Below are 20,953 nucleotides of genomic sequence, written 5' to 3' on the forward strand. Positions count from 1 at the left end.
TTTTTTTTTTTTTTAAATAGAAACACAGACTCTTGCAAAACTCCAGATAATGCACAGCAACACCTATGTCTACCTGTCTTTAACACGCACTGACTAGTGCGAGTTAAGTAAGGGATAATGTAAAGGCAGCCGGTAGTTATCGCAGAAATAAGCCCCGACAGTGTGATCAGGACCCGACGCGAAGCGGAGCTTATTACACGGCTACTTGCCACATAAGGAAAAAAACTGGACATGAATATAAATTTGAAACATTTTATTGACATATTTGTTTTAAATTAACATTTTTAAACGATAATCTTTGTTGGAGCGGACTTATTTAAAAAATACAAGTAGTACCGGCTATGCGTTATTACTTTGGAGCGGTCATTATTTGAAAAGAACGAACCTGCAAATGTCTCAACTGACCAATCAGAATCAAGCATTCCAGAGAGCCGTGTAATAAGAGATGTATACCGTTCACTTGCCGGTGATTTTAGCGTGGAACTTACTATGGCAAATCATGAAACCTTTCAAATGGATTCTATAAGAAAATCGTTGAAGCATTACATCTGTTTTTGCATCCTCTAAAAATAAATTGCTTTCACGACACCAGTAAAAAAAAAAAGATTACATTTACTATCCTGTAATTTGTGTTTATGATCTGTACCGTTTTATTCTACTATACGTACTAGAAAAGTTTCGAAAACTAAACGTATACGTGAAATTCGAAGGATATTTTCTGATTTTAGCAGCATTTTTAGCAATGTAAAACGCTTTGCAACTTAAATATCTCTATTTTTTACTAACTCGGACACAAACCTTCTGTAATACTTGCAGAACGATGAAACAATCCGAAATTAATGTTCTAGGGTTCCTTATATTTGCAGAAAAGCTAATAAATCTAGACTAGAGGAAGGTATTAAAACAAAACTTAAGGTGCACGTATATGCTGTGTGGTACGGTAAGGACAGGACAACGAGAATTAGCCGGAAGTAGCTCCCTGAAAGCTGTAGGTGTGCAGTGGCACAAGTAAAGCGTGGCATGACGCATCCATCAAGGTCTTCTGAGTCTGGGGCGCAGGTAAATCTGGGGAAAACAGGGAACGATTTAGTAATGGGATTTGACCTGGAAAGCTAAGCCGTTAGCTGTCTACATAAAAAAAAACAAAACATGTAGGCTAATTGAAGGGCTGGGGTTGAAGTTTCCCAAGTTCTGAGCTGTTTTCCGTCGGTCTTGTTTGAGAAGCTTTTATTAGTAAGTTAAACGAAGCCGCTCTAAAGAACATCTTGTTTACATTCCTGATTGATCCAGTTTTAATACACAATTATCATGATGAACGACTGATGGAGAAAAATATTTTCTGATACGTTTGATCAATTAAGAGCAAGATTTATCTGTTTTAACTTTGGTCATTTCCACATTGCACGTATTTCACACTTTACAGAAAACTCTTCACTGTACTTTTGTATGTAGTAGTACTTGTATAAAGTAACTTATAGGTATTTATTGGTTAGATGGTAAATGCATGACGTTATTCCTCAGCTGCTTGCCAGACTCGAAGGAAAACGACGCCTGAAGGGGTTAGATTTTCACCTTTTTCCTGATGACTGTAGTCCAGCTCAGGGTAAGTGTTGACTCAAACAGAAGCTTGTATCTATGTATATAATGCACTGCTTGCCTCATGTGTATTTGGTTCTGAATAAAAATGTCTGGTAAGTAAATGTATCAGTTTGAAATTCATTCTCAGTAGCTACATCGAACATATCGAGGTTTCGTTTACCTTTTCTAGATACTATGTAATGGACCTTAGCCTAGGCAGCGGTGAATTATGGGAAGGAGGGTGAGGTTAAGGAACATCTACCTGATAATGCTCAAGGTGCCTTTAATGGTAGGATTAGTCTTGGAGCTTCTATAGTTCCTGACTCTGGCTTCCTCCCATCCGCAGGAGATGTGGTCGAGTTCCACGGTATGGAAGGAACAGGCAAGACAGAGACCTTGTACCACCTGGTGACCTCTTGCATCCTCCCAGGGGAGTTTGGTGGCCTGGAGGTGGAAGTGATGTACGTGGACACTGACTACCACTTTGACATTCTGCGCCTGGTGTCCATCCTGGAGCACCGGCTGCCCCAGGGCTCAGAGGAGATGCTGCGAGCATGCCTGTGCCGCATATCGGTAGTCCACTGCTCCAGCAGCCTCCAGCTACTGCTCACGCTGCACCATGTGGAGGGCACACTCCCCGGCCGGCCCTCCCTGAGCCTCCTGGTCATCGATAGCATCTCCGCCTTCTACTGGGTGGATAAATACAATGGGGGGGACAGCATGGCCCGCCAGGAGGCCAATCTCCGGAGGATCGCCGAACTCCTGGAGAAAATCGTGAAGGAGCACCACATTGCAGTGTTTGCCACCACTCATGCCATCATGAGGAGTAACTCTGCAGAGGAGGTGGCTGAGGTCGGCGGGACTTCCTGGAAACGCCGCACAGTCGCCCCCAGCGACTTCACTAAGGTCTACCTGTGCAGGCCCTGGCAGAGGATAGTTACGCACAGGGTGCTGTTTTCGAAAGCGAACATGACAAAGGACAGGAAGCAGGTGTTCACTGCAGTGTCCTCCAGCGGCAGGACGAACAGCACAAAGCGATCTTCGTTTTGCATGACCAATGCGGGGATCCAGTTCCTCTGATGCCACCTTCACTCTGTGTGATCGATGGATGTCTGTGTCAGATGCCTGATGTCCAGTGTTTCTCAACCCAGTCCTCGGGGACCCTCAGATAGCCCACATTTTCACTCTTTCCCAGGTCCTAATACACTAACACACCTGAACCAGGTATTTGGTGTTCTTCATTGGCTGGGAGCTGGGAGGGACAAAAAAAAATGTGGACTGGCTAGGGGTCCCTGCGGATTGGGTTGGGAAACTGCTGTAGCAACATTTTTGGTTCAGTGTTTTTTTTTTTTTTTTATTTACAAACATGTTAATGCTTATTTTTTTAACTATTATTTGTTTAAATTGATAGCTGAATGCTGTAGGACAGACTGGGTGAAGCAGAGAACATTTGAGGACCTAAATATGTAAAATAAATGGAAATGATCCCTGTTATCTTCTGTGGGGACAACGTTGTACAGCGAAAACAAAACTAAAACTGACCTCCTCTTTAAAGTCTTTTTTATTTTTTATATTTAACCTATTGAATAAATCAGTTGTATGGTGATGTGACTGAAACAAAAAAATATAGTAAGAAACATACAGCTCTGGAAAAATTAAGAGACCACTCCATATTTAAAAAAAAATAAAAAAATGCTGGATCTGCTGGCAGAGGACTACACTGAGCGGCAGGCTGCTTCCAGGCGACCAAGACAACAGAACACCACGTGAAGCAGGAGACACTGGGAACGACCAAAAACAGTTTGTATCAGGCTCCTAGAAGCAGGACTGAAGACCCATGAAGCAGAACTGAAGACCCATAAAGCAAGGAAGAAGCCCTTCATCAAATAGAAGCAGGGAACAACCAGGCTGGAGTTTGCAAAAACGTATATTTTACACAGGCGCATGCCCATAAATTGAGAAATGAGTGAAACAGAAAATTTAGCTGTTGTCTCAATTTTTTTCCAGAGCTGTACATTAGTGGGAAATTATTTGACTATTATTTTTTAATGAAATGGTTTGCATCTGTAATTTTCAGAAACAACCAACATGTTACCATTACACATTGAGTAATTTATCCTGCAAAACCAAACCAAATTCCCCTGCCAGTCATGATGAGATACGCGTTTACCGATTAGCTGATGGATTTTTCCGGTTTGCTCATAGGGGCTGTGAATTTACATTTCATTTACTTCTTTGGATTTGGCCGATTGATTATGTGTCGCGTTCAGCGCGCGGTCGTGCACATGCAGGTAAGCAGGCTTCATTAACACTTTCCCACGGGAAGATTCCAACCACTTCATTTCTATGGTTGTTCCTTAATGTATAATTAATTAAGCACATTCAATATGTTTTCTCCATTTGTTATACAGTAAGACTGCGGCTTGTTAGCTCTCCTGCATCTTTGGTCTGGTCCCATTGTCTGTGTTTTGCCTTCTTCCATCCAGTAGATCAGTGTTTCTCAAGCTGGTCTTCAGGGATCCCCAGAGTCCACATTACTGCCTTCCAGTTACCAGCACACCAATACCAGATATTCACCGTTCTTGATAGTTTGGTTCAGGTGTTCCGGGAGAAAAATGTGGACTGTCTTGGGGGGGCTCACCAAAGGGGTTGAAAAACACTACTGCAGATGTTGTGTTCCACCCCTGTTAGTGGAGGTTTGCATCATCCAGCAGAGGGCGCTAATGGCCACCGGGGTGATAGCGTGAGTCTGTTATGGACACGGGCCGTGGAGCATGAAGAACAGGAAAGTCATCCGTGGCTCTAGTCCCTTTTTGTTTCAGGAAAATCCGTTTTGGCTTTTTTCTGGCATTGCACAGCTCTAAGGCTTAGTTACGCACTCTTAAGTTCTCTTACATTTGGACACAAGTGCAAATTAATTCAATTTATAATGAATGCAAACACTGAGAACCACCGAATAATATTTACCCCATGACCGCGCTGATGGATGAATCATTTTCAGCCCTGGGTTTTGGCGGCTCATTCTGCACATAACCTTCAGTGGGCTCATCCTTTGAAATATAAATGCCACTAAAATGCTTCTTGCACCCTCCCCCCCCCCGCGCTTTGTGCCTCCCCTGAATAGGAAATTGCCAAAATTGCCCCAGCTGGTAGGAGTTAATGCTGAGAAGCTCTCCGCTTTGTCTAATTATCGTTTGACTTCTGACACGGGTGGGCCACATCCCATAATAATGCCTTCTAAAACCCATAAATCGCCCCTGCAATTAGGCCTGTAAATGTGTCCCGCGCACGGATACAGCTAATCGCTCCCCCGTACCCACCAGCTGTACTGTAAATAACAGTTGCCGTTACTTTTCACCATTAATCCTAATATTCCTTTGGTGGCTTCTCCTCCTTAACCGTCCTGCATGGAATAATTAACTGCAAGTAAATAGCTGTTATTAACGAGTTTCTGTAGGAAGGCCTGGTCACACCAGCTGTTAACCCCCCCCCCCCCCATCTGCACGTGCATGCAACATGTTGCCCTTTGGACACTACAAGTAAACAGGATATCAACTTGTGATGTTTATGTGCCCTCTATGCCCCCCCCCCCCAGAGCAATCAAAATAAAACTTGTCATGTTTTTCAGCATAAAGGTATTGAACAAGGCCTCTGAGTTATTATGTTTCTGTTTTTAACTATTAAAGGCCCTGGAGGTGGATTATGTATCTTTTACATATTTAGCAGATGCTCTAACCTAAAATACATTTTTGAGAAAACAGGGTCAGACGGTCGCTGGATCAGCGGTTTAGGACCTTGCTCAAGAGCCCGAGGATGAAATCAATTCTGGGATTCAAAACAGCGACATTCTGATCACTAGCACAGCATCACAACCCACAGAGCAACACAGCACCCCCATATGCAACTTGTATCCAAAATGGTTGTATAATTAGTGGCTTTCTGTTAATTTTATGGGCCCTGGGCCAGCCTAATGAAAGCAGAGAGGTCAGTTCTGCTGACTGAGAGGCTCTTCAGTAAGCTGGTGCGTTATTTTAACGTAGGGGTGCAGTGCGGGATATTAATTAGCCGTCTCAAAAAGGCATATATTTCTCTCAAGACATCAGCTACCTCGCGAGAGAATGGCAAATGAAAGTGTTGCCATGCTAAACGCATCTGTGATCTGAATGACATTAAAATTCACAGTGGTTCCATGGTTGCCACAGTAACCTCATCCTTCCGGGTTTGGGGGACTTCATTCCCACCTCTGGACCTACGTGTGTGCAGATCACATGTTCTCCTGGTGTTTGTGCCATTATGGGAGATGGATGGAAATTGAAGCAGACTTTATACAATGGCTTGCACCATTTCTACAGATGGTGTGGCGAAGCTGGAATTTATTAACGTGTTTTGGCGGCGTGTCTGTCGCAAGCGATTGATGACAGAGGAGCCTTTAATGTACCTTTGAAGTTGTCTGTGCTGGGAACAGTCTGTTTCAGACTTTGATTTATGCCTTATAAACGGTAGCATTTGGGCTTTATTACAGTGCCTGTCGGTCTTTACGGTGCCCCGGTGGCCATTAATGCTTGTGCGCTGTTCCTGGTGGGTCTTTAAACTAGACCTTGTTGACCCCGGACTTGGGGTTTCACTGTAAAGGTCTTCCGGGATAAACTGTTGTAATAGCATAGTAAGCATCAGCAAGGAACCAGTGTCTGCTCCTTGTAGCCTCCTCCACACAACACTGCTTGTTAGCGCTCCTTAAATTGAGCAATAAAAACATTTCTTCCCCTTGACGCCACGTTCTGAGGGGTGCCCACTTAGCAGGTGGCCTGTGCCCCCCCCCTCCCTCCACCCTGTTGTGAGGAGCGCTGATAGACGAGTTGCTCTACGTGTGCCATCCAATCAAACTGAAACAAGTTGGTGAAGTTTGTTGGGAGGTGGGGGGGAAGCTATCCTAGGGTGTGCCACATGGGCTTCGGCTGGCACTGGAAGCGGGAAAAGTTTGACAGGGGCACTGGTCCAGGACTATGGGTAGCCTGACTCAATGCACAGACAATATTCTCCTGGTTATAACAAATCACCATTATGAAGTTTTCAAGCGTATTTCTGGCTAAGGAATCCATTTAGAAACTATTTATTTATTGCTGATAACTGTGTATAATTAAGGGCTTATGTGGCCCTGGGAGAATTTTCAAAGATTTGCACCGAGTTCAATGAGAAAGCGGCTAACTGCGAAAAGCTGAAAGAGGAGTCTTTCAAAAGGAAAGATTAATAATTAAGGGCCAACTGACCCGCTCATTATTGTTCTTTCATTATTTGCCAACTTAGTTAAGCTTTACGGGGGCCTCCGCCTTTGTTATCTTTTTTTCAGCGTCACAAATGCGGCCAGGCTGTTTGTACCCAAACCGAATCCCCTCCCATCCCCGTACCTAACAATTAGCAGCGATAATGGCATAAATGTCATGTGGCACGTTGCCAGTCATGTGACCTTTCATTCACAGAAACTGTATGTGCTTCATCGCACACATGTAGGAAAAAAACCGTAAGCTAATTTCATCTTGTACATACAGTTGTGGTTTTTAGAATGACACAAGAATTGGTTTTCACAAAGTTTGCTGCCTCAGTTTTTATGATGGCAATTTGCATATACTCCAGAATGTTATGACGAGTGATCAGATGACTTCAAATTAACTGCAATTAAGTCCCTCTTTGCCATGAAAATGAACTTAATCCCAAAAAACTCATTTCCACTGCATTTCAGCCCTGCCACAATAGGACCTGCTGACATCATTTCAGTGATTTTCTCGTTAACACATGTGAGAATGTTGACGAGGACGAGACTGGAGATCACTCTGTCATGCTGATTGAATTGGATTGATAGAATGGATGCTTTAAACGGTGGGTGGTGCTTAAATCATTGTTCTTCCTCTGTTAACCATGGTTACCTGCAAGGAAACACATGCAGTCATCAATGCTTTGCACAAAAAGGGCTTCACAGGCAAGGATATTGCTGCTAGTAAGATTGCACCTAAGTCAACTATTTGTTGGATCATCAAGAACTTCAATTGTTGTGAAGAAGACTTCAGGGCACCCAAGAAAGTCCAGCAACACCAGGTCTGTCTCCTAAAGTTGATTCAGCCGTGGGATCAGGGCACCACCAGTGCAGAGCTTCCTCAGGAAGGGCAGCAGGCAGGTGTGAGTGCATCTGCATGCACAGTGAAAGAATCCATTTCTCTCCAAGAAAAACATCAGGGACAGACTTATATTCTGCAAAAGCTATGGGGATTGGACTGCTGAGGACTGGGGTAAAGTAATTTTCTCTGATGAATCCCCTCACAATTTTGCCTAAGAACACCGCCATGAATAAAGGGTACCAAAACATCCTTGAGGGCAACTTCTCCCAACCACCCAAGAACAGTTTGGCGATGGACAATGCCTTTTCCAGCATGATGGAGCACCGTACCATAAGGCAAAAGTGATAACTAAGTGGCCTGGAAATTCCCCAGACCTTAACCCCATTGAGAACTTGTGGTCAGTCCTCGAGAGGTGGGTGGACGAACATCCATCACCGTAACCGCTTAATCCCAACCAGGGTTACCGGAACCTATCCCAGGAACAATGGGTGCAGGCAGGAACCAACCCTGGGCAGTCGCCAACACACTGCAGGGCGCACACACTCACACAGTCACACACACTCACACAATTACAGGGCCAACTTAGAGTCGCCAATTAACCTACCGCGCACACTTTTGGACTCTGGGAGGAAACCGGGGCCCCCAGCAAAAACCCATGCGAACATGGGGAGAGCATGCAAACTCCACACAGAAAGGCCCTACGCCCGACCTGGGGACCGAACCTAGGACCTTCTTGCTGTGTGGCAGCAGTGCTGACCACAAATTATGACATAAACCCACAAATTATGACAAACTCCAAGTATTATTTATGCAAGAACAGGTTGCCATCAGTCAGGATTTGGCCCAGAAGTTGATTGACAGCATGCCAGGGCGAAATGCAGAGGTCTTGAAAAATAAGGGCCAACACTGCAAATATTAACTCTTTTGCATAAACTGTATGTATGTAATTGTCAATAAGACTTGGACACTTATGAAATGCTTGTAATTTTACTTCAGTATACCATAGAAACATCTGACAAAAAGATCTACAAACACTGAAGTAGCAAACTTTGTGAAAACCAAAACTTGTGTCATTCTTATAACTTTTGGCCACGGCTATTTTAGTGCTGAGGCTGTATCAACTATTAATTCATGAATTTAACTCTCACACATTATTTCATCACAGCTGAACAAAAATGTTTGTGATGCATCTTTAATTGTTTTTCAGCCATTGGCAGCATTATTTGGGTAAGTGGACAATACTTTCTTGGCAAATTAGCTCTGGTAGTGTGTTAATGACACATTTTGCATTTATTCCATTAAAAATGCAGTAAGTAGTATAATTTGTTATAATTTGATAAAAAAAAAAAACATTGTGTTATTCTCCCATGTTTGCCCTACAAGTCATCCAATGCTGAACAAGGTGTCACTGCACAATCCTTTCACCCCTTTTCTGGAACTATCCATGGGACTCGAGGAAAAGTAGGCCTCACTGCAGCCTATGGCCCCTTCCGCAGCTTTTCACGCGTCCCTGCAGATGAGCAGACTTCGTGAATGAGTTTGTGATAATGGCTGGCATTCACGCAGTGTCCAGGAGCTAGGATGAACCTTCCTCATCTGCACCACCTGCTCAGTGGAAGATGGCCGTGGTACAAGGTGGACTCATGGTTAAAAAAGGGACTCTTCTTTATGGAAGGAGAAGTCCCACTGGCATCATTTGTAAATGTATAGCTCGCAATACTCAAGAGCTGAATAGGAAACAAAGAGGGCTAATTAGTTCCCAATTGATTGGTGTGTCCAATCATTATTCTTTTGTTGTGTTGAATTATCATGTTTCAAAGGGCTTTGGCTCTTTAAGGGAGGGTGGTGGGGTAGGGGTCCACTAATGTTGGAACTTATTGTCAAACTGCATCTCTGATGTAAGCCAGAAACCCAACAAAGGGGGAAAAAACAGGAAAAGGAGATGCTTCTGAATAGAAAGAGCCACTTTTATGTTAATGTTTTTCCATAATATACCTTATGGGTGGGCTTTTGGAGCTTTGGAGAAAAAAAAAACATGCAATAATCATGACGAAAACACTGTTGATGTGGACATCTGATGATGTAAAGTGTGTTTAATTGAAAGGTTCAGTTAGCAGGAGGGCTCAACAATGATGATGCCCGCTGAATAGTGAATCCATGCAGCTGAAAGGGTTTAACTGGGGCCAGTATGACATAAGTGCACCGTGGTCTACAGTGACGGATTCCCTGGGTTTAGAGTTTAGAGCTGGAAAGTACACTATGGCAGAAAACTGAGAGAAATAGGTGCTTCTGCGAGAATAATATTTGAGCTGACGTGAACTATGCCATTTTACTTACGAGGGCTGTTGTGATACCTCGGGCTCTGGGGTCCTCCGCACTTTTCACCGGCAATTTGGAGGTTTTTGCTAACGCGGGGCAGCCGACGTTCCGACTCGCTGCTGAAAAATGCATGTGGTCGCGCAAACACAGAGCACCTTGTAGAAGGAAAACACCTCGTGTTCCTATATGACTAATGGCACTGGGCATACCACACAAATTGGTGTATATGTGCAGAAGGAAAGCCTGAATAGATGGATACGTGAATGGTCAGATCAGTAAAGTACTGTCTCTTCAGACAGTGAACCCTCTTATTAGCTACGGCAGCCAATATCCGCCTGCACCTGGGTTCTGCTGGACTCCCTCCATCAGATGCTTGATCTTCAGCTAACTTCTCTTAATAAATGAGGGAAGAATTCTAATGAGGATGACAATATACAGCCGTTTGCACGGACCGCTCACTTTATCGGGAATAAGAATTGAACTGAGAAACCCTTTAATTTTCTAAATATAGGCCTACTGTTAAATCGTATTTGATTTGAAAAGGGCGGATAATCACGCCTGATCAGTATAAATACATTTTATATTTACACTGTCAATACATTTTAAATATACAAATATTTTTAAATATTTCAATTATTATATGATTTAGTGTTGCAATTCATCCATACATGGTTTAATCGCTTACCCAGTACAGAGTCATGGGGCGTTTCAAAACATAATATATAGAAACAGTCCTTTAATTTTTAAGATGCGAGATTGCTGTCTATCGCAAACTTCTGATTTCGTTAAATCCCTTTTAACACGTGAAAAAAACATTCCTTTACATTTAAAAGCCAGTAGTAGCAGAACGTGTAATAGGCTTAAACTTCAAAATACTCAAAAACACAATCAAAATACCTCCTGATTAATTTAGTGAGGCGACTCACCCCTAAATGAGAGAACAGGCGATCCGGAGAAGCTCTCCGGTCCAGGTTCGGTCCGGGTAAAGTCCATTCCGGGTCCTCCTTGTCTCCCGGCTGAAAAAGTCTCTTCACCTGGAGGATGCTTCGGCATATTCATCCGCGGGCTTTAGCACTGTGACTTTCTTTTTTAATACGGCGCTTTTTTCTTCCTTCTCGCCAACGCCCCGCGGTTCACTTGTTTTCGGAGCCGCCGACGTTGCTTTTCATTTATATCCCCGCGGAGTCCTACGTCGACATCCCCCACGTCCACAGTCCGGGCTCAGCTCAAAGTTTATCGGGGGGAACTATTTGTCCGAGTGTCACTGACAGGCGGTGCTTCGGTCTCTCAAACATGGCCACCATGATGGAGTGAATGCAATAACTTTGAATTTCAGATTTTTTTTAGGGGGGAAAAATTCTTTTTTTTTATTTTTTCCTACTGTGGAAAGCGATGCTTATTCGGGAGAAGCACACAAAAGGCGCTTAATCGTTTTGAAAGGTCTGGGGAAAGTTGCACCGGGGACCCCGCACTCATGTAAGTTGGCTGGGAAGCTCCGGAGAGAAAAGAATCGCGTCAATTTCGGAAGCATTATCCGCCTCCCGTGAATGTGTAAGTTTGGTTTTATTCTCTTATTACATTTACTGGATGTTATAAACGAAGAATCTTCTCCCTTCGCTTGTTTTCATGCTGGAATGAAGCTACTGGGGATGTAAAACACCATTTTTTCTGCTTTTTTGCGGCGCACTTCGGGAAAAGGAAAGTGGGGCTCTTTTAATGAAAGCAGAGATAAACTGCTCGCTTTTTGGACCGACTGCAAACACGTTTCGCATTTCACTTGGGGGACTGGAGAATTTAATTTATTTTTTTTTGGAGTATAACCGGCAAGTCGTGTGGCATTGAAACCGAATAACTGCATTGCTTGTGTCTTTTTGTGTCTTTTTTCCAATTGGAGTGCGACCTAACGACATCCCCCCAACCCCCCGACCCTAAAAAAATACAAAATAAGTGTCACCTTCCTTGTCTGACATTAAAGGTCATGAAGGCGATAATTTCCAACTTCTAGGCTTATAAAGGTAAGCAGCTGTGCTTCCCACTGTCATTTTACATCCTTTTTTGTTGGGTGTTGATGTGTCCCGTCTGGGCGCAGTTTTGCGTGTTTTTTGTATTATTTAGGTGTATTTCAGCCCCCCCCCCTCTGCCCGGTTCGGTCTCCGTCCGGAGCCCAGTGTACAATGAACGTGCAGCCGGGCCCGGTCGCTCCTCTCCGGCTTTCCCCGGTTATATAATCCCTATTTCGAAATGCGCACCCCTGTCGCTTTTTCTTAAATTTCTTGCCAGCTTTTAATCTCCCGCTTTAAAACCTAGCATATATAGGTCTCCCATTTTATTCTGATGCCTGTTGTGTTTTATCCCCGTGTGGCACCGGGGGCTTGTCGCCGATCTGGGGGGACCGGCACTCGCCTTTTGTGTCGCCGGGCGCAGTTAAAGGCAGCCCCGCCGCTTTCGTCCAGTCCCCAAGTCCTATCGCTTTCTCATCGAGCCTCAAAGTCTATCCCATTAATGGATTAATAAATGCCTTTTTACGCTTTTTCGGTGCTCAGTACGTAATTTCCATAATAACCGGACAGATAACCCCCTGACCTGCTTCCTATTCGGGTCCGCAGCTACTTCTAGGAGATGAGCATTAGTTGTTTTCAATGTGAGCTGTCAGTTTGGTGTAGATTTTAGTGGAGAAGAAAGCTGGTGGCTCTGGTCAGGATGGCAGCCCGGCCGACCGATGACCAGCCCATTGCATCATGTAGTTTAAAGTCCCGGAGTGTCTCACATGGCGCAGTATTTACCTGCACGGTGGCCCATGTGGCATGTCGATAAAGAGGGGAAAAATAAACCACCCAGTCCTGAAAAACCGTGCATGGCTTTCTCCCCGGTTTAAACAGCGCCTCCGAGAAGCGCTCAAAGCCCTTATACTCTATACGGTTGTGTAACACCATTGGCTTTGGAAGTGTGTATTGAAGACGGGCTTTCACAACGTATTAGTGCTCGTTGCATAAGAGATGGGGTGCGATCGAGGGCTGTAAAGTGTTAAAACTACTCTTTATTGCTGAAAAAGGAAACTAATTAGTACAATGGCAAAAAGGCCGGCTCATGCAGGCGGCGATGCACAGTAAACCGTGTTACAGAATTACAAGTGTGCAAATTGGCAGCAGTAACGGTCGTTTTACAGCAAATAGGTTTATATTGTTTATGGTTGCCGCTTGGTTAACAATTAGTTTAGTTTTACCTTTTGTTTAGGTGATCGCGATGTTAAACGTATCCACCAGATCCGCAGAGTGCCCACAGTATTGTTATCGGTCCTTATACCTTGCTAAGGAGGCTTGGGCACATGCCCAGGATTCATAATTTTCACTATTAAGCGTCTGGGTCATGTATCAGTTAAATAATGTGTTACAAGTATGACCTGCGAATTTATTGACGGTGATGCTTTGTATTAATTTCTGCACCAGCTAATTCCAGATTCAGCATGTATTTCCCGCAATATTATCTGGTTATTATTGAAGTTTTCTTGATATACTTTTATTTACTTTGGGTGTTCAAAATTTCTGGTTGCCACAAAAATTATCTATCGCTTGTTGTGTGAAATTTTGGTGATTTTTAATTGGACTGATCAGGCTTAAATTGAAATCAGGTTGTTATTTTAGTTTTCCGATTAGTTATCACGATTCACATTATCCAGAATCTACAGGTGATATGAATTCAGCAGCGAGTCGCAGACATTCCGGTACCTGGGCTTTACATTTCGGATTGGAAGTGGAGGTATGGCATCCTGATGATTTTTAAATGCTTTTTTATATTGATTGTGAAACTTGTAGCAGAATGTGGATTTGAGACTATCTATTAACAGCGTAACGAGCGTGAAATGTTTATGGCACTGTTCACTCCCTTTCCACCTGTACTTCTCTTGTGTGTCTTTTTGATTTTGGATTATTTTTTTTTTCCTCCAGAGAAGTCGTCATAGTTTTCATAGTTTCGACCTTGGTTTAACTCTTAAATCCAGCAGTGATTTTTTTCTTCTTCTTTTTTTTTTTTTATAAAATGGAAATTCCCCAAGAAACAGCTGGGTAAAGGTTGCTTGCTATATGTCTTTTAGGGAAGATTGTCTTGCACAATAAAATCTGTTTTGTGATCTTAGTTTTTCATCACTGTCTCAGAGTCACTGTCTCGCTCTGCTGTTGTTTGGGGACTTTCTTGTTGTAGAGACGGCCAGTTATTCTACTTTCCTGGTTTTCCAGTGAGCAAAATGACATATGTTTGCTGTCATGCTTCCAGGGACTACTGTGTGAACGTGGAGACTGTCCTCTAAGTGATAATGATACCTACTGTCATTATCATCCCGGTGATGTGTTGCCAGTCACATGTCTGTGTAAACAGTGCTGGCGGTTGCCGACTTCCTCACCTGTACATTTAATTCCGTGATGTCTTTTGAGCTGCCTGGTTGGGTGCTGCGTTGAGCAGGAGTTGATTCGTAAATGTCCAGTCATGTGTCGTACCTCGCAAACCCATGCCGTAAAGTTTGCTGATGTGACATTTCGTGCGTACTTTTGTAGGCCGATATGTTTATTTTGGTTACACGTGTGCTGAAAGTTTACATGGCTAATTAATCCACTATGGCAGTCCCTTCTGGAAACCTTTGCCATTTGAGCTTGATAATCAAATTCAGGTTTTCCCCTCTGAAATGTATCTGGTCACCTGAACGTTGGCCTGATTATGGACCGTGGAACGGATCTGAAGAAGAGGGTACATGAGGGGACAAAGTCATGTCCATTTATGTTTGCATTTGGAACAACTCAGATATAACATTTTATTTATTTATTTTTAAAACATATCTTTCAGGCTTTTATTAGTAAAGTTTTATCTGCTTGAATTAAATTGTAGGTATTTTTTTTGCAATTGTTCATCACTGCATTTCTGATGATGCTCCAGCAGTTACCGCTGAACAGGGCCTAAGTGATCCCCTTGGTCCCCAGTCGGTGAGACTCATCTATGTTTTGCTTAAATATCAAAGCAGTATGCGCTTGGACCCCTAAGCTTGCTCTCACCTGTATATGTGTCTCATGGAGAGCAAGATGGGGTTGGTGAATGGCGTTTCTATTGTATTATATTTTATATACCCCCTGAAATGTGGTCACTGTGGACAACATCCGGCATAAATAGAAAAACAGCCACGTTTCCTTGTTCCCCTCATGCGGAACTGCTTCTGTGACCAGCCAGTCGAACTGCACTTTCTGGGAAGCGGCTTTTGAGAGAGCCCCTCCCCTTTCTTCCTCTGCCGACGAGTCTGCCCAGGGCTGAGTCATCTGTACACTCCTCAAAAACACCATTGCGAACGCAGATGAGCAGGTTTCGCCATTGTGCCGCCCCCGGCGCCACTGGAATGCCATTGAGCGTAATTCCTGGTGGCCTTGTGTTTCTGCGAGTGACCTCACGGCCATGCCGTTTAAAAGCCACTCGGGAACAGTGCGTTAAATGTGGGGCTGTTTTTTCCCCAGTGCGTATGCAAACACAGTGCTGCGGTGTGTGGTTTTTTACAGTTCCTTGATCGATACTGTTGGAACCCACACCAGGCGAATACATGGAATTAGCCTCAATGTGTTTGGTCCTGCTTAAGGTTAAAGTAACCTGTTATGCTAACGGATAAGTAAGCGAGTTTAGCGAATAAACAAGTATATGTTAAGAAGCAGGGGCTGATCAGAGGCCTTTGTCCCCCTCATCTTTCTGTAAATGTAGCTTTGGTTGGTCGCTTAGCATTGAGCGGCTCGCTAGCTCTACTGTTCTTAGCCGTCTTCACTGAAACGGGCGCCTACATATCCCAGAAGGCAGATGTTCCAGCCGCGTGCTGCGAAAAGCTCCCCCCAGGTAGGGAGTAGGCAGTCTTATGCTCAAATTTTATGACCGATTAAGAAAAATCGCCAGCATACCATCCCTGCTCAGCTATGAGCAATAACCATTTTTGTGTCGGGGAGGGGGTGTGTCCCACCCATTTGCATCCCTCACTGTCTGTCCTGTCCAGCCTTTTGCATTATGAACTGGTGCGGGCGGGGCCAGGAGGGGTGAGTCTGCCCCCGCCGGCGCCGCTCATGGGTGTCTGACTGGCTTGATGGATCCCCCCCCCCCAGGGTAGCTGAGTGTGGAATCTCAACCTGCTCCTCCGCCTTCTATTCTTACCTGGCTAGTTTTGTAATGTAATGGCTCCTGGTCAAAACTGCAAGCACTCTCATGGATCTGGCTTTGGCCAGAACTGGGAAGGGGGGGTTAATTGACTGGGCCACCTGCGCATAGTGAGGATTGGTGGATATTACCAGAATGTTTCTGATGGACGTGTCAGTGTGTTCGGTGCTCAGCCATCTGCATTTCATGTTCAATTCAGGCTTCTAGTCCATACATTTTTCTTTGTCTCTGTCCATCGAGGTGGGAAAGAACATATTTGTCTTGAGGCTGCAACCCGCCTTTTTAGATTCTCACATACTTTGAAAGTTAAATTGGGTAAGTTTTGAGTTTTTGAAAAATGGGAGTTGGCTTACAGTTGCAGCTAACAGTTGAATTTCCTATAAACTGATTCTGTCTGTTGGATAAAGGCACTGTTTCACCGAATGCAGCAAAAACTCTCCGGTGTGCAGAAACCCATTTTTTTATGGATTGCGTGGCACTGCAGCGGTTTTCCGCAGTGTGATGGTCAGCACATCACATGGCTCAGCGAACTTGAGCCCAAAGTTCGAATTTGTTCAACTTTTGCACTCCTTGATCTAACATTTTGCTGGCGGAACCAGTAGGAAAACTGTGGAAGAAAATGGAAAAGAAGTGAAAGGGCTGCATGGTAAAATATTCATCTTGATTTTTTTTTCCCACTATTATTATTTTGCGTTAAATAATAATTTTCCCCGTAGTGGAGGAAGAGGTATTTTGTCAGCTCATTCACCACTTATGAAAGGTCTCAACATGTTTATGATTCATTATAAAATCTTGTGCACAGATCAGTCTTTCATTTTCCACAGAATAAAAAAATGTTAATCTGCGTTGGCAAGCTTGGCAAGTTCCTCCCCCCAGTATTAGACACAAGTATATCGGTTATCGATATTGCTCAAAATTTCTGCGTCTGGGCAGCACTAACAATATGATCTGTACTGAATTTGGACTATTACATTTACTTTGCGGAACAGATTGGACACAGTCCTGATTTTTACAATTCATTTCCAAATGCATGAAATACTAAACATAGACTTAAACCTTGTTTGCTCTTTATAATAACACTTGTTTTTCTACCCCCTCTGTCACAAGCTATACATTACATGAAAAAGGTCACAAATCATTCTTATACCCATTAATTTTGCACGTATCTTTGAGACATTTGCCTAGTAAGTCTGCACTGGATGTGTGCAGCGCTTTCTACGTTCGGTGAAAAGGCCCCTAAATGTCTTAGTTAACCTGTGGAACTTTGTCAATGTCCCAGCATGTCCAGAAGCTCTAAAGTCTTTTATTTCCCTTTGACAAGGTCGCGAGTTTGCCATTGTAGAGGCGGATGGGGTCTCCAGGCATTGATGATCTCAACCCGAACCTTTATTAAAATTCTGCAGCAGAAAGAGCATTCTATCAGATTATCATCCTTCATACTGTGAGACTTTGAAGTTTGACTGCATTTATATTTTAAATGGATGTTAAAGTCACAAAAAAAAAGCATGGTGCTCCATTACTAGAGGCTTGATCTTTAATCTTATCATATGATGGTGTTTGGGGGGTCAAAATCCGATGATACTGCCATGTGGTCCGAGCTTGATTGGAGATGTTAGCTCATAAAACGTAGCCCGTCATCAATTAAGCATGGTTGCCTGGGTTACAGCGGGGGCAGGGGTGGAGAGGCCGAACACCACTTCCCGGAATGAGGCGAAGGGATTGGCAGAGCGCCGCCGTCGTCGCGGGTGGAAGCTGCCGGGACGGCGTCCAGAGAGCGAGCGAGATCATGCTACTGCCGGGGTCGCGCCGACGTGCTGGGCAGGGGCTCCCCCGTCTCCACCGCTTGAGTGTCCTCGGATTGAGCCGGCGCGGCAGGGGTGTTCCGGGATGGCGACCGGCGGTGCCGCCGGACCTTCTGTTCCTGTGCCCGTGGGGGGGAACGAGCAGCCACGGGGCTGGAGGAAGCACAGTACAACGTGGTAGGGGGGAGGTGGTGGCCTTCTTGGGGCAGGGCAAGCAGTTAGTTATGCTAGCCAGCATTTAGGGAGGGAGGGGGCCGGTTCCAGCATTGAGATGTAGCTTATGCCGTCGTCTCCAGAGCCCCAGTCGCGTTCTTAGCTGTAAGCTTCACTGCTTGAGTGGTGTGTGGTTTAGGTTATGTTTGTTTGGGGCCTTAGGGATGCCTTCTGGGAAATGGGGAGGTCCTGCTTTTGCACCTCGCTTCTTTTCAGTGTTGCAGTATGTGAGACTCTGCTTGTCCTTGACGCCGTGTGCTGGAGCTCAGGAACTGTGACCATGCCCCGTTTCCAGGTATATAAACAGGTTTTATGTTTCCTGTAGGCCTCGGTGCTCTGGCATGTTCTAGGCTGCCGACTGGTGTTTGTCAAAGCCGCCAGTGCCCCTCACCCCCCCCCCCCCCCCATGCTTTTATTTATCACGTGTTCACGACGGCTACCGACCAAACGCTGTGTAACACAAGTACAAATTTGGCGCCCCCAACTCGGGTGCTCCTGATGAGTCATATGGGAGTCAGGCAGCTTGATGGTTTAATTCGATCCCCCGCGTCTATTGTGCGGCGTTCCTGGCTGTCACTGGTGATAAAGGCCATCAGCCGAGGCCGGCCCGGTGTTCCGTGTCTGCCGAGGGTTACCCAGAGCACTGGCACAGGCCGCTGCCGCTGTCAGAGGGGAATTCCTGCCAAGAACACGTCCAGCATTCGTCCCTGAGCGTCCTGGGTGCAGACGGAAATCGCACTGCGCTCACCTAGAGCCGGCTGCTGGCTTCCCGACTGAGAATTAAATCGCCGAGCTGACGTTTCCGTCCTCGCTAAAATTCCACCCATCTGTCCGCCTGACTTTGCGACGGCGTTTCTAGCCCAGGGAGCGTGTGGCTGGGAATTCTTTCCAAATTTGGCATTTTCCTGGTTACGGTGTCAGCACTTTCGTCAGGTATATGCCATGGATCAGCAGGTCAACACGTTTCAGTTCCCCTTTGTTATGACAAGGTGCGGCGGCGGGTGGGGGTGGCAGCGGGGAGGGGTTTGCAGAATGCTTCCTGTTACCTCTGGTTACAAGCGAGGGGAGGGAATGGAACCATTAAGTAACACTTGGCATGGAGTTTTGCCGCGACATAAAGGAAGAACAGGAGACAATTCCCAAATGTTCACATTCTTGAAAAATCCCTCTAATGATATAAAAATTATTCAAAGTATAACAAGTAACTCCTAATGGAGTTTTGACTTGAGGTGCTTGTTTCAGATTCCCTTTGAATCACTCCCCAGGTATAAGACATCTGCAGAGTTTTGAGCTGGATTTCATGGTTCCAGAATGACCCCTAAATGTGAGAATGTAGTGGGCTTCACTCGACTACTTTTCAAGGCTTGGTGGAGTTTGTGGTCGCTTTGGCCAATCTGTGAATCTGTCAGCAGTGCCGTTAATGCACTTTACACAGTTGGTTGTCACCCAAAGCCGGGACCACCTCTTTTAGCTCTGCTCAGCTGTGACCCGAATTGTTCACAACTGCATCATGCAATGCCGCTCGCTTTTTCGTTTGTCTCCCACCATGTCCGAACCTTCCTGACCTTCTCCTGCCTTCCAAAGCCATGGGACTGCAGAAATCTTTCCTTTTGTTTGACACTCAAATTCTTGTGTTGATAAGTGTGGCGTCATTGGTTTCCAAATGTAGTTTTTTTTAAACTTATCTGAAAGTAGCAGGTGATCTGGTTGGGCCTGAGAGTGCACCTCTGGGGTAAAGGTTCCTGCAAGTCTAGTCATACTTTTAAAGCAGCCCTGATCCATGATTCAGTATCTGTACCGGGTGCAAAGTTGTGATGCGTTGACAGTAATTCTGCTGCTCTCATGGTATTGGCTGCGAGGTGGGGATAAGCATGAGGAGGCTCTCCACAAGTCAGTCTAGGCCTTTAGTCCCCTGTGAGTTTCCAAGGCGGTACCTGGTATCCTTAACTTTTCCGCAAGGATCTGGAATGTTCTAGAGAAATCCTCAAGCATGTTACGTTCATCATTCTGCTAGCTTGAAAAACGCTTTGCGTTCTCGTGAGTGTATATCGTTTGGTGGAGGGCCAGGATGATGGGCATTTATACAATCTCCCTGAAAGCCTGATCTTCTCCGAGGACAGCCTTGACTCCCGTCACACCTCTGAGTCTGCCACGGCGACGGGCGGGCGATTGAAAGTGTGCCACCGAGGTAAACAACAACAGAGCACTGAGTGATTACAAAGAAATTGGAGAGGCTACTGTAAGTCCCGAAACTGCATTAATAATAAATGAAATGAAATGGCTGCGCACGGTCCAGCTCAGAAAGATTCAGACGTGGGGGTGTGACCGTGTGAGTGAGGGTGCAAGACATCGTCGCCATGGCAATTAATTGTCTGTTTCAGTAACTCTGAAATGCCAGTTTTGGTTTGTTTATTTAGGGGCATCACAATGGTGCAGGTTTTATGCCCTCTGAAAGGTTCAGTGGTTAGGAAGGCAGCATGTATTACATCATGCATTTAAAAAAAAGCGTATCCCCCTCCCACTGTGTGCTGACATAAAAAACACTCAAACACTCCTCCCCCATCCCCCACCTGTCCTGTAAACACTTTTTTTCTGTTTGAGTAGGTAATAACCCATTTATCAGTCTGATAGAGTGATGTGGAATAGAGGAGAAGGAAGTGTTTTATTTCAGCAAAGTTTGACGTTTCCTTCTGAGGTGGTGCTGTTGGTTACTTGCATCCTCTTTGGAGCGTGTGTGTGTGTGTGTGTGTGTGTGTGTGTGTG

General features: G+C 44.8%; 2 protein-coding genes across 10 annotated transcripts in view; both read left to right on the top strand.

The window, feature by feature from the left end:
- Window position 1: 1 nt before the first annotated feature.
- On the top strand, window positions 2-3,072 carry xrcc2 (X-ray repair complementing defective repair in Chinese hamster cells 2). 2 transcript variants are annotated; one of them, XM_023826783.2, is made up of 3 exons: window positions 2-1,059; window positions 1,522-1,603; window positions 1,925-3,072. In XM_023826783.2, exons 1-3 carry the CDS (start codon window positions 1,021-1,023, stop codon window positions 2,656-2,658), a joined length of 855 nt encoding a protein of 284 aa, XP_023682551.1. In that variant the 5' UTR covers window positions 2-1,020; the 3' UTR covers window positions 2,659-3,072. The 2 variants fall into 2 exon arrangements, with proteins under 2 accessions (XP_023682551.1, XP_072569344.1); XM_072713243.1 differs by lacking the exon at window positions 2-1,059 and adding an exon at window positions 1,071-1,233.
- An 8,218-nt stretch (window positions 3,073-11,290) lies between these two features.
- Window positions 11,291-20,953, top strand: part of kmt2ca (lysine (K)-specific methyltransferase 2Ca) — a 74,163-nt gene continuing 64,500 nt past the window's right edge. For 5 of the 8 annotated variants that reach the window (XM_023826785.2, XM_072713262.1, XM_023826790.2 and 2 more), the window contains exon 1: window positions 11,291-12,022. The gene's annotated coding sequence lies outside the window, so the exon portion shown is untranslated. Of the gene's footprint in view, window positions 12,023-13,683; window positions 13,764-20,953 lie in introns of all 8 variants that reach the window. The other 3 variants (XM_072713253.1, XM_023826786.2, XM_023826789.2) reach the window with 3 other exon arrangements.

This window comes from Paramormyrops kingsleyae, chromosome 1 (genome assembly GCF_048594095.1).
Source record: "Paramormyrops kingsleyae isolate MSU_618 chromosome 1, PKINGS_0.4, whole genome shotgun sequence".
NCBI classification, from domain to species: domain Eukaryota; kingdom Metazoa; phylum Chordata; class Actinopteri; order Osteoglossiformes; family Mormyridae; genus Paramormyrops; species Paramormyrops kingsleyae.